General features: G+C 36.6%; 1 protein-coding gene across 1 annotated transcript in view; it reads left to right on the top strand.

Moving 5' to 3' along the window:
- The window catches only part of SLK (STE20-like kinase), a 45,566-nt gene extending 33,125 nt beyond the window's left edge, over positions 1-12,441 (top strand). Inside the window, exons 10-19 of the mRNA XM_010076359.1 lie at positions 934-1,064; positions 1,338-1,461; positions 1,713-1,892; positions 3,908-4,000; positions 7,307-7,436; positions 7,682-7,806; positions 8,551-8,739; positions 9,850-9,975; positions 11,571-11,684; positions 12,295-12,441. Coding sequence (XP_010074661.1) covers positions 934-1,064; positions 1,338-1,461; positions 1,713-1,892; positions 3,908-4,000; positions 7,307-7,436; positions 7,682-7,806; positions 8,551-8,739; positions 9,850-9,975; positions 11,571-11,684; positions 12,295-12,441 — 1,359 coding nt within the window. The remainder of the gene's footprint in view (positions 1-933; positions 1,065-1,337; positions 1,462-1,712; positions 1,893-3,907; positions 4,001-7,306; positions 7,437-7,681; positions 7,807-8,550; positions 8,740-9,849; positions 9,976-11,570; positions 11,685-12,294) is intronic.
- Positions 12,442-13,575: the final 1,134 nt, after the last annotated feature.

The following is a 13,575-nucleotide window of genomic DNA, read 5'->3' as shown; positions in this document are numbered from 1 at the left end:
ACGCCAGTATGAATTACTTTACTCAGAGGAAGCACAATGCAGATTATGGACTTTATTTGTATCTTTATACTAATGATTATAGCCATGCTAGGATAGTAACTGTGTAACCATGGGTTTGAAGAAAAAAAACAACCCCCAAAACAAACAAACAAACAAAAACCCAAACCCAAACAAAGATAATAACTTGGCATAGCTGTGCTAAGCGTGACTTCAAGGTGTTTGCAGTAGCCCTAACACAAGGGAGACCGAGTTTCAGCTGGGGTCTCTCTTCTCTTGTAATGAGCAATAGCAGCTCTGAGAATTGAGATTGCTCCAGTTGTCAGCAAGATTGGCACATGATTTTTTACTAATATATATGAATAAAAAAAAATAAACTTGCTCATTTGATTTATTTCCAAAGCAGAAATAAGTAGGTGATTAAATTGCTATTCTGTGTCAGTACTGTTTCTCAGAATTAAATATCTTATTTGACGACTGGGAAAATTATGGTCAAAATTACGGTCTCCTTCTCTGGAGACATTCAAAGCCCACCTGGATGCGTTCCTGTGTGATCTGATCTAGGTGTTCCTGCCCCGGCAGGGGGATTGGACTAGATGATCTTTCGAGGTCCCTTCCAATCTCTAACATTCTGTGATTCTGTGAAAAGCAAACAGTAATTGCAAATATCTTCAGCTCTTGAAAATAAAACTGCATTAGTTCTGTTCAAGGTTTATCTGGATTTTTTTTGTGGCAATATAGATGATCAATAATTACAGTTTTCTTTTGCTGACTAGAGAAAGTTTCAGTATGTTAGAATTTTTTAGGTTCTCACTTGATTAGTGAGGTACCTGATAAGCAAGAAGGAGAGCTGATTAGAGTAGTTCTTCACAGAAATACTTGGAGTAACTTAATATTAAGGAAAAAAAAGTCTATAACTTAACAATGCTTTTTCAGGAAACTCGAAGACAGAAGAAAACTTTAAAGAAAACTCGGAAGTTTGTTGTTGATGGAGTAGAAGTGAGTGTAACCACATCAAAAATAGTTACTGAAAATGATTCAAAAAGTGAAGAAATGCGATTTCTACGGTAAGTGATTTTAAAAGTAAAATTTACAAGAGGTTAGCAGCTAATTTTTTTCTCTTTGAATAAAAGAAGGGAGCTAGTGATATTATTTCTGTAATATTGGGGAATAATTTAAATTATTTTGTTAGTAGAAAGGAATGTAAAGTGTTTCTTAATAAGACAGTCAATTCAAACCTAATTTTACTGGACCTAAGTTGTAGATGCTTTTTTCATCTTTTGTTATTTTCCACATCTTTTGTTTTCCCATCAATATTAAGTATTTGTTTTCATTATTAGACGTCAAGAGCTAAGAGAGCTAAGACTTCTTCAGAAAGAGGAGCAGAGAGCCCAACAGCAACTCAGTAATAAGCTTTTGCAACAGCGAGAACAGATCTACAGACGTTTTGAACAGGAAATGACAGTGAGTTTCTGGATTTTGGTGCTCCTGAAATATGATATCTTGATGGAGTAGGCAGCAATTGGGTGTTTCCTTTTATAATGGCTCTAGCTTAGTTTTCATTCTTGTTAATACATGGTGGTATTTTCCATTGTGGGGTGCCCAGCTTGCCTTGCCTGCCAGAACAGTTCATCATGGCCATCCTCTGTGGTGGTACAGCACTTCACTGAACAGAGTTTAGTTTTCTAAAAAAAGATGCCAAATTATTTTTACAGAGTAAAAAGCGACAGTATGATCAAGAAATAGAAAATCTAGAAAAACAGCAGAAACAGACAATAGAGCGCTTGGAACAGGAACACACAAATCGTTTACGAGATGAAGCAAAACGCATCAAAGCAGAACAGGAGAAGGAATTCTCCAAATTCCAGAACATGCTGAAGAACAAAAAAAAGGAGGTAAGAGACAGTGATTATAATATAGAAAATAAGGAGTATGGGCATAGCAAAGAGTTGAGATTAGGTCTCCCAGAAGCCTTGTCAACCTCATGTGCTATACTGAGTTGTGGAAGGGTTACTAGCAGTCAGTATTGTTTGTTTTGTTTTACTGCCTAAAGTGAAATACAAACAGCTAACCTAAGATTTAGGTATTGACTTAAGCTAGAAAACATCACCAAGTTAGATTATTTTTCACAGAATCTTTAAAATATTTTCTCTCAAATATTAAATTAAAATATATAAAATATTTCACAATTGTGAAAAATATTTGAGATTTCTACTTTTAAAAAATCCAGCTATAGCTATTTAGAAAATACTTATTAAATTATAATTTCAAATAAAATAATATGATCTTGCTTACTACAGAGAACGACTTAAATTCCAGATCTCTTTTTTTTTTTGGTTAATGTGTTAGATTTTTACTCTATGTGTGCTGTTGTTATTTAGAATTTCTTTATATCATATTACAGCAGTTTATGGGTTTAGTTTTTTAACTCAAAAAGGAAATCCAGGAGAGAAAAATCTGGATAACCTAAAATCTTTTGCAGTTAATGTCATATGTGTCATACACTTACGGCAAAATTAATGACATTTGACGCTGACACCTTATGCCATTAATTTACTTACATTAGAGTAAGAGAAGGTGATGTGTTTCCATATGGATTTTGCATCTTAAAAGCTGTTTTATTTCATTTTCAGATTAATTGTGTAGTGCTCATTTGTATATAAATGGCTCTAGTGTTTGCTCTAATAGTTATTAGACTCACAGAAAGCTGTACTGTCCATGCTTCTGCATAGAATGATCCTGTAGTACAAAAGTGCATAAAAAAATAAGTTGTATTCAGTTTGAACTATATGCTCATGTGTAAATAACAATTTTTCTTCTTTTGCGGTACCTCTCGCATTTTTGAGTCTCTCTCTGTTTACTGGTGATTGGGTCCTACATGGGAAAGCGGGAAGAATTTTACTTGTTGCTCTGAGCTAAAAGCGGTTCTTTCATGGAAACAGGAATAGCATGTGGTGATTTGGACTCTGTTTTCTGATGATGCTTCCACTATTAAACAAACAGGCATTTGTTTTTGCGTGCATAGTTTTGTATTTGAAGCTTACGAAGGCGATTTACAGTTTGAAGGAAAATGCAGCTGGTGCTCTAAAACTACCAATGCTATATTGGAGTGTGCAATGTTACATTTTTGTAGTTCTTAAATAAAACATGTTAACAAATTAACAGATTAATAGTCAGTTGAGTTAGCCAGGTTATATTTAGAATCTTTCTACTAATCTAGTCTAATTCATCTTGGACTGAAACATGTTCCATTCCAGCATATGTATAATGAAAAGTTTCTTGAAAACATACTTAGTTATTGTGGTTTTTGCTTTTAAATTCTTCAGAACCAAACACATACAACCAATTAATAAGTTATTTTCTTGTATGGTTATTTTCAAGGCATATCTGTGTAGATGTCATTTATGCTTGGAGACACTAATAATGGCATTTTATAAATTAATGTTTGAGGCGGTGTCAGAAATAGCTGATTTTCAGTGGAAGTTATTTTAAGCTTCCAATCATTTTCACAGCTTTACCATGAAGTAAACATACTCTGTAGTCCTTTTGCCATAGTGCTTCAAGAAAATACCACTTTTGCAGATGGTGGTTTTATTAACTATCGACTCCTCTAGCTGCTGCATGAAAATGCAAGCAAGAGACTGCCATTTCTGAGAGCGCTGGGCAGCATTTGCATGCAAAAAGAGGCTGACAGTATCTCCTTTCTGCGCTGGGCTGGCATACCTAAAGCATGTATTTCTTTCACTTTTCATTAAGCTCTTTTCACTAAACTAACATCCCTGCCACTGAAGTAATGCACGCTTCCCAGTACCTCTAGTGCTTGACCTGCATGTCCTGTGTTCATGGTAATGCTTGCTGTGGAGAAAAAGTGTTCTTTTCGCCACCTTCTGCATGCTTATATACACTGTAGGTTTTATGTGAAGTGGAGAAAGCACCAAAAGAGCTGAGAAAAGAGCTCATGAAACGCAAGAAAGAGGAGCTTGCACAAAGCCAGCATGCTCAGGTAACAACGGCAGCTTCAAGCTACTAAAATACAAAAGGCAGCACTATTCACACGGCTTGATGATTTCACTTCTTGTTGTTGTTGAGTGAATACGGAACTTAACTCAAACTAACCCTACGTACTGCTCTCTTTCTTCAAGTACTCCCATTTCACATCTGATAGAGTGTACTGTGTAGAAATGTAGGAGCAGACATTTCCAGGTTTGTGCTGTTAAACGTAATATTTTGTATTCTGTACTGAAAAAGAACTGTATTTTTCTATGGCAAATGTGTTTAAAGTGCTTTTATGAGTGGTAAGTACCCCATAGGCCCATCAAATTTTAAAGGTTACAGTCAGAAGTTAGTTTTGAGCAATATAAGCACAGGGGAGGAAAATCAATCTAATATGTAAGCATGAGGCATCTTGTTCATAGAAGCAGGTAAAATGAAGTTATTTAAATGTCAATGTGTAGGTGTATGGAAAGTTTACAAGACATCATCTATAATTTCACGCCTTCAGACTTGCTGCTTTTATATGACCCGGCTAGAAAGTGGGCTCGTATTTTAGAAAAATGTTGCCTTTGTGATGGCTGCAGCTTCTGCAGAGTGAGCTTGCACCACAACAGAGCATGTTGGGATTGAGTAATTGAAAGATTACATGTTTATGTGAGTGACATAGTAGAAAATAATAGGAACTTTATTTGATTATGTGTTTAATTCAAGAGGGGATTTCCTAGGATAGAATGTTGCAGCGCTCTCCCAGGATATGCGTCTCTGAACTTTTTAGGGAAACAATGACATACCTAAATTTTAATAGTGTTTGTAGTGACTTAGTTTGTTTCCTTTGCTGTTTCCTTTTTTGAAAAGAGGTGAAGGAGACAATTTTAAAGGTGAAATATCCTTACTTGGAATGATAAATACTAGACAAGATTCAGATGTTTAGTTTTAGAGTATCTAGAACTTCACTAGTCAGTAACTACTTTTGTGTGATTAGCTTTGACATTTTAAATGTACATTACTAACATACAGCAGATCACATTTCTTTTTTTTTTTAAGAACAGAACTGTATTTCGTTATATTCTGACATAGGAGGTACATTGTGTCCCACAGGGTGTTGCTCAGGTTATGATTCAGTCTTTTCAGTTGTCTTCATGTACGCTTTTCAACGCACAAATGCAGGATGTAAGTCTTAAAACGTAAACCAAAAAAAGTTTTATTTCCCTAATTTTCGAGATGTGTGCTTTCTCTTCTTGTTTTGCTCATATGTGCTGGTCACTGCTGCCTCCAAACTGGTTAGTGCAAATTTGTGCACTACTCATAGTAAAAAGATAAAAATTACAGTAGCTATTAACTCTGGGCGAGACACTGAAGTTTCACACAAACACAATATAATACTGTTCTCTAGTGTTTACTATTTGTTCAGCACATGTGAGAAACAATGTGTGACTTCTGTGCTGTGTGTGCAGTGAAAGCATGTATTTTAAAGATATATGAGTTTATTTTAAGATACTTATTGGGGAAAACTAAGTGGTAATTTTAAAAAGGTGGACTGCCTTTTGCTATCTGCATTTTACACCATCCAATGTGTTTTTAGTAGTGTCCATGATCTCTATTGTATGTGATACTTGAATAGATGTGGGACATGGAAAGGTGAGGTGTTTTCTGAGATCTCCTGGTTTATCTTATGGTGCTAGCAATTACAGGACTTCTTAAGATTTACCATGTAGAAAGAGCAGCAATGATATTTAAAGGATAAAGTGAAGTTCAAGCATAATTGCTTTTTGACCATGACTATACTAGAACAGCTTTCCCTCCACTCCCTCCCAATCAAAAACTTCCTGGCAAATTAAACACAGTGTTAATTATGTGTCTGCAGCCTCAGAATAATAAACTTTTAGTTTTATCATCCTTTTCAGCTAGACAGGGAAACAGCACAGATTTTTCATCAGTCCATAGATTTGATTAGGTATGTCTGACAATTTACAGACGTGGCCTTCTAGTCCTTTTTGTACCCTCAGGTCTTCCACTGTCAGAACTTCTCACCAGCTTACTCCACCTCTGGTTTCTGTTACCTAAGTGTAACTCTGCTGTCCACTGGCAGAGATTAAAGCCTCATCTATTAATAACTTTCTGTGAAGATGAAAACCAGGATTCTCCTGGTCATAATAAAAAGTGCTTTTAATTAACATCTAATTCCATGTGTTTCTGACAACTATTTTAGCAAGTAGCATAGGTTCAGTAATAAAATAAAAAAATGTAGCTCAGGAGACCCTTCCACTGTTCACCTGTAGCCCAGTACTGTTTTCCTGCCTCATGCCATCTTCCTTCCAATAGACCATCTTTAACGTTGCTTTGTTATATATAACAGCAAATGCTTCAGCTGCCCACCTTGGCTCTGACAGGACGCTGCCGTCATCCTTTCTTTTGACCTTTATATCATGGTAGAAACATCTGCTTTAATTTCTTCTTTAAGAGTGTGTGTGTGCATGCCTTCATGCTTGTAGATGCACTGTGGTTTTGGTTGTGGGGTTTTTTTGTTTTGTTTTTTCACAGTTGCAAAGAAGAAAGGCAACAGTATGGTCTGGGTCATGGGAGGGGGGATTCTCACTGCTGCTTGCCTTTCATGATGTGATGCAACTGAGTGATCCTCCCTGGATAGTGGGAAGATGGACATGATATGGGGACTGCATCAGGCAAATGGCAAATCGCCTTGTGAGGAGCCAGCTCAGCTCTGGTGTGACAAGCTTCCAAGTCCGGCAGAATGCAGTTCCTGCAGAAGCCATTGGGTGTCTTCAAAGCAGTTTTGCAGAACTCCCAACTTCAATATCTTTGCGTTCACGACAGGATAAACCACTTAAGATTGAGACATGAATATGAAAGCTAACTGTGTAAATAAATAGACTTTAGCTAATCTTCCCAAGCAAAAAAAAAAAAAAAAGTATATATACTTTTATTTTCTTACATCCATGAATAATTAACCCTTGATATGATGAGATCAACTTTATGCTGAGTACTTGTTTTTTGCTAGCTTTGCACCTGCAGCTTGTTTTGAGGAGAGGCAAGAGATCAAATGAATTGCAGATTGTTGGCTAGTTTGTTGCCTTTGGTCTTATTTCTGAAGGTATGATTTAAACATTAAATTTACTTGTACCTACTCTCTATGTAGAAAATACAAGAGACACATAATTTTATAGCCACGGCATGTTAGCTCAGATTTTCATATTTGTATTTGTTTTCATATATAGCTAATGCTAAGAGAACTGGGAGTTTCATTAAGATGTAATGTGGTTAGAATTAGATTTAATTTACTTCCGTTGGGTTTTACCAGGAGCAGGAATTTGTGCAGAAGCAGCAACAAGAACTGGATGCATCTCTGAAGAAAATTATTCAGCAGCAGAAGACAGAACTAGCCACTATTGAACGAGATTGCCTCAACAACAAACAGCAGCTCATGAGAGGTATCCAAGCATCAGACTCTGTCTTTGAAAAGACATTTGTGTTGTATTTTAATAAAACAATAGTCAGTCTTAAATTTATTAAATCAAAGATCTTAATGACTAATCTAGAACTGCAATAAAAACATTTGCTATGGAATAGTATTGTTATTAAAATGCACTTGGAGGCCACTTCTAAACATACGCTAGCAGGTAAACTAGAAAGTATTGCACTGTACTTTCTGACCCAGCCTTCCTCTTTTTTCCAGCTCGCGAAGCTGCAATCTGGGAGCAGGAAGAGCGACATCTACAAGAGAAACACCAGCTCCTCAAACAGCAACTCAAAGATCAGTACTTCATGCAGAGACACCAGCTGCTTAAGAGGCATGAAAAAGTTAGTGTTGACTTTGACGGTTTGTGTATTATAGTATCTGGGTTTTTTATGAAGTAGTCTTATGATCTCTACTGGTAGCTGTTTGCTTGCACAAGAAAGACCCATAGAAGTATTTTGAAGCTGTATATGTTCTGTTGAAATTAAAAAAAAAATCTTAATTGTCTTACTTAAAGACCTTAGTAGTATGTTGAATTATAAGTGGTCATATTTTTACCTTTTGATTCTTAGAAAGCCTGCCAACCACAATGTCAACCTTTTTCTATTAAAAATACCATATTCTGCGTATACACTGAAACCAATTTTGGCCTGTGTTGAAATAAATCTCCTTATTAGTAAATCTGGAAAACTGAGGCTTGTTTCTGTATGGTTTGGTTTATCCCCATGATGGCTGTTGCCTTTTACAACAAGCTGACACTTCACAACTGCAGTAGTGGAAGTTCAGTTCCATAGAAGTTTCTCCCTTTGAATAACATCAACTTCTTAAAATGCAATTCAGGAGTCAAGCAACGACTGGTAAAATATATGTGTATTTGTGTTCATTAGAGGGTTTCATCTGAGTGGGGCATGATCGAGAGCCCTCTGGAATAAGTGGAAGGCCTCCTCCTCCCTGTTGATATCACTAGGGTTGGGCCTGGTTTCTATTGAAAGAAGCTGATTCAAACAGCATACTTATTGATGAAATGAGATGCAAATATGCTAACATCATGGTTACTCTGTAACATTTCCATATGGTTAACATTTTAGGAAACTGAACAAATGCAGAGGTATAATCAACGCCTCATTGAGGAGTTAAAGAACAAGCAAACTCAGGAAAGAGCAAGACTGCCTAAAATCCAGCGAAGTGAAGCAAAGACTCGAATGGCTATGTTTAAGAAAAGTTTAAGAATCAATTCATTAGCCTCTCCAGACCAAGATCGTGAAAAAATTAAGCAGGTAACTAGTAAAACCAGTTTTAATAGTGTAAATGCTTAACCTGATGAAAATGTGAGAATGGGATAGAGTGCAGTCTTGGCAAGTTCACAGATGGTGCAAAACTTGATTGATGCACTGGATGAGGTCAGAGGAAATCGTCCTTCCCCTCTGCACTGGTGAGACACATCTGGAGTGCTGGGTCCAGTCCTGGGGTCCCCAGTACAAGACAGACATGGATTTACTGGAGCCAGTCCCGCAAAGGGCCTTGAAGAGGACTGAGGGACTGGTGGGTTTTGTTTAGGAGGAGACGTTGGGGATACCCGGGATGCTTCAGCCTGGAGGAGAAGGCAGCTCAGGAGCATCCACAGGATGAGAGGCAGTGAGCACAATTTAAATGTAGAAAATCCAACTTAAACATAAGAGAACACTTTTTTAGTGTGAGTATGGTCAGACACTGGAACAGGTTGCGCAGAGACGTTGTGAAGGTACTCAGAACCCAACTGGACACAGTCCTGCACAACCTGCCCTAGCTGCTTTGAGAAGGGGGTTGATCTTTGCAGGTCCCTTCCAACTTCAACTGTTCTGTGATTCTGTGAAATATTTTTAAGAATGTTTGATTTTTATGAGCTTTTGAACTAAAACTGTAGGTATTCACTCATTCCTTAAAAAGGAATGTTGTGAAGAGGTTTAGAGGTTTACTTCTACTGATGCACAAAAGTCCCAAATTGTAGTTTCATATGGTGAGCACTGGAAGGATGGAATATCTGGAAAATACAGTCTCCCGTAGCAGTACAACACCAACCTTAACCAACATTTGTAGCAACACTGCTGTGTCACGTAGCTTCAGAGAGAGATAATTTCAGGAGTCTGGAAGTGAAATGTGCTGCATTTTAAGGATAAATTAGACTGCAGACAGAAAAATGCAAAGATAAACAGAACTATGAGGGAATTTGCTTTGTAAGAATTTTTAAAAAGACAGAATAAAGAAAATACAGGTATTGTTTAAATCTTTTAAAAACATTCTTTTCCGTTATGCTGTAAGTATTCACGTTACATGTAGTTTTTTGACTCATGTAAACTGTTGTATCTACAGAGGCATAATTTAAACTATGTTTTTATTTTTAATTTTAGTTTGCTATTCAAGAAGAAAAGAGACAGAAGAATGAGAGACTGGCTCAGCATCAGAAACATGAAAATCAAATGCGGGACCTTCAGTTGCAGTGTGAAGCAAACATCAGAGAACTGCATCAGTTACAGGTTAAAAATAGATGATACTAAAAGAACACTCAGTGGGAAGGGAAAACACAGGTTAATAACAGATGCAGGCAAAGCAGAAACATTTTTTCCTTCATTTGTACTGCTTGGTATAGATTTATTTTTTTTTAACTTTGCTTTCAAAGGCCTGCAGCACACTGCTTAACCAGATTCATATATGTACATCGATTAATGAGTAATAATTTTAAATGCAAAAAGAGGATGAACCAGAAGTAGATGATCACTTTTAGAATATCTGTCAAGTTCCCAGTGCTATTTTCTGTGCGCAACATTTCCTTTTAACCTGATTTTGCTGAAATGTCACTAATTAGAACAGAGGTAGGCAGCACCAGGCATTACCCACAAGACATTTGCAGCAATACGTGGAATGAGGTGGTTTTTACAAAGTGCAGGCTGCCATTTGTACTTCAGCTGCTGGCAGGTACTTAGCAGGAATTCTCTTCTTGCGATAAGGAAGTCTATTTTGTCTCTTGGTATGCATTTTATAAAAGTTGCTGCTGTATACCAGAGGCCAGATTCCCTTTTTTGTTAAATCAGCTTTTCCCTGTTTCAGGGACACAGGGGAGTTTTAAACCATTAAATGATCACCTGCTGATAATCTTTGTGTAGAGAAATCTTCCAATAACCAATGAAGCTAGTTCTACTCTATTCATTCTTACATCCTATGAAAACAGCCCCTGACTACGCCACTAATACGCCTCAGTAAATCCCCAAGTACGGTGGGAGTCTTGTGAGACTTTCAGCTCAAGTAATATTGAGCAGATTAGGGCTACTCTGAGCTTCACCAAGAAAAATTGGTCCCTACCTATGCTCAGATCTAGCCAAGTGCTTGTTATTTTTCTTCCTGTATTTTTGTACTCTGCAATCTCTGTACTCTGCATCAGACCAGGAGGGACTGGAACCCTAAAAACAAGAACATGGTGTTTAGAGACTGACATTGCCAGCTGCTCTTAAAAATCAAAGATCTGACGTAGCCAAATACTTTAATTTTTTTTCTTACTATGCTACAAAAGTCCTCTGAAAGTTATGCAGATGCATGTGTACCTTAGTGAGAGGAATATGAAGCTGATGTGTGGTTCGATTATCCTTTTCCTCCTTATAGCGCGATTCTGAGGCTCCTTCTGCAAGCACATTTCTCTCTACTCTAAGCCCCATTTGTCAGTCTTAGCAAATTGGCACTAAGAGTTGAAATATTTTCCAAAAATTGCCTCCTTTTTAATTTTTAATAAATTATACAAGCTGTCTTTAGAAAGCAAAGCAGAAATGCTGTTACCACCTTGAGAAGCATTATTAGGCAGTGAAACACAGTTTAGAGTAACACTGTCAGCTGCTGCCTTAATGATACTCAACAGTATATTTGGATCTACAAGTATTTCTTATCTCAATTGGTTCTGATGGAAAGATTAGCTTTTGATAACGCAGCCTTGTAACATACTTCTATCTTGTAATTATTCACGTCACTATTTACACGAATAAGCTAATTAAAAAGAATTAGGACAACATATGTTACTGTACAAACGTTGAGTTGCCTAATCTGAATTAGTTTTACATAAGGATTATCTTTATCTTGTTTTAAGAATGAAAAATGCCATCTACTGGTTGAGCATGAGACTCAGAAGCTAAAAGAGCTTGATGAAGAGCACAGCCAAGAACTGAAGGAATGGAGAGAGAAATTGAGACCAAGGAAAAAGGTAAATTGGAGCAGTTTATGATCAGAAAATAATCAAGTGTTGGATCTAGCAAATACAGACAGTACATAAAGTATCGCAGAGGAGGAGAATCACGCTACTGTACAAAACTGCTATAGTTCACTGAGTAATAGAAGATGTTAAAAAGTACAAAAGCTAAGCAAAGGGCATGTGTAACAAAAAAGGTTTGCACATTATCAGCCTCTTATGATGTTCCCTCTCGCAGGGCATGTGTGCATATTTGCATATAGAACTTCTTAGCTGGAGGTAAATCTGGTTTTAGGAATATATTTCAGAAGCCAGTAGGTTACTACAAAAATTGAGCACTAAATAACAGATAGCGGGGTGGTGGAGGTTGGTTTTGGTTTTTATATTTTATTTAAAAATGGAAAGTTACTAGATTTTCACACAGTTCAGAGAGTATCCTACAGGCAGATCATGTTCTTAGCTTGCTGTGTCTTGGTTGTCCTGCAATTTCATAATTGGTAGGTGATTTTTTTGTGTGAGTGATGGTGTGTGAAGTTATGATGTTGTATCAGACAATATGTCAGCAGTATAATAGGTTTCTTGTACTTTGCCTTGTAATCCTATGACAATCTGATTTGGGTTTTAGACGCTGGAAGAAGAATTTGCCAGGAAACTGCAGGAACAGGAAGTTTTCTTTAAAATGACTGGAGAATCTGAATGCCTTAACCCTTCAACACAAAGCCGGATTTCCAAATTCTATCCAATCCCCAGCCTTCACTCCACTGGGTCGTAACTCTGGGAACTGCTGTAGGTTTTTTCATATTTGGAATTCTCTATTCTCATTGTCTAACCTGACTTAATCTGTGGTGTACATCCAAGGACCTAGCGTGTTTTGTTTTCAGTGGAGACAATCAGTGTCATGATCAGTTTTTATTACTTCTCGGAATGGAAGAAAGGAAAAAAGGTGTTGCTGTATAATGGTAATGTTATGTCCTTCAGATGTTTCAGGAATAAGTGGGGTTTTTATCTCAGTTTGCAAAAGTATGTTATCTATGGTTTTGACTTTAAGCCTAAAATATTAATTACACTTTTTCTGATCACAAAAAAAAAAAGTTCTTTCATGTGAACATTTAAACGGTGTAAACAGTTCTGCTACTGTGTTTTTAAGTGTCTGATTTCTCCATGAGAGAATTCCACAATTGAAACTGCCATGAGCTGTTCAAAATTTTATCATGTTGAGCTGTGTTTTCATAGCAAGGACTGAAACTAGTTACTCAGAACATACCAATAATCGGAAAAATAAACCCTTATGTTTAAACACAGTTGGTAAAAGCAAAAGCCTTTGCTATTCCTTTAAAAAGAAACCTCTGGCATAAATTAAACAGAGCTGATCTCCATGACATATTTTGTCCATTAGTTCCACAATGAAATGGGGTGCTAGTTTAATTAATACAGTGCCTGAAACACTCAAATATGCTAATCCTGGCAACAGGATAGTGTTTTGTCATTTAAAAAAACAAAACTCCTTAGCATTATTGTTACTGTACAAAACAGAAGATTTCTTGCTGCTACTGCCATTTTTGTTGTAAATCCTCACCCTAAAATATTTTGCACTAAAATATGTAAAGGTGAAAGAAATGCTAACTTTAAAATGCACAGTTTATTGTTTTCCTTAGCTATTACAGGTGGTTAGTTCTACAAATTGAAAAACTGTAGAATGTATTTTTTAGAAAGCGGTGTGCAAAGTGCACGTGATTTCTCTAACTGTACCTGGAATGGGTAGAGCCATTTTTCTGTTCTTACCAAAGCCTGTTCATTTAAACTCCATCAGAAAAGTGGAGGTGGATGGTGATATTTATAAATAACCATGGCTAAAGTCTGATTTGATTAGAAGTATTAGATTTGATTTTTTTTATTTTAGTCTTTT

Source organism: Pterocles gutturalis, unplaced genomic scaffold, assembly GCF_000699245.1.
Source record: "Pterocles gutturalis isolate BGI_N339 unplaced genomic scaffold, ASM69924v1 scaffold45051, whole genome shotgun sequence".
NCBI classification, from domain to species: domain Eukaryota; kingdom Metazoa; phylum Chordata; class Aves; order Pterocliformes; family Pteroclidae; genus Pterocles; species Pterocles gutturalis.
Note: the sequence above shows the minus strand (reverse complement) of the source record. Positions and strands in the feature narration are given on the sequence as shown.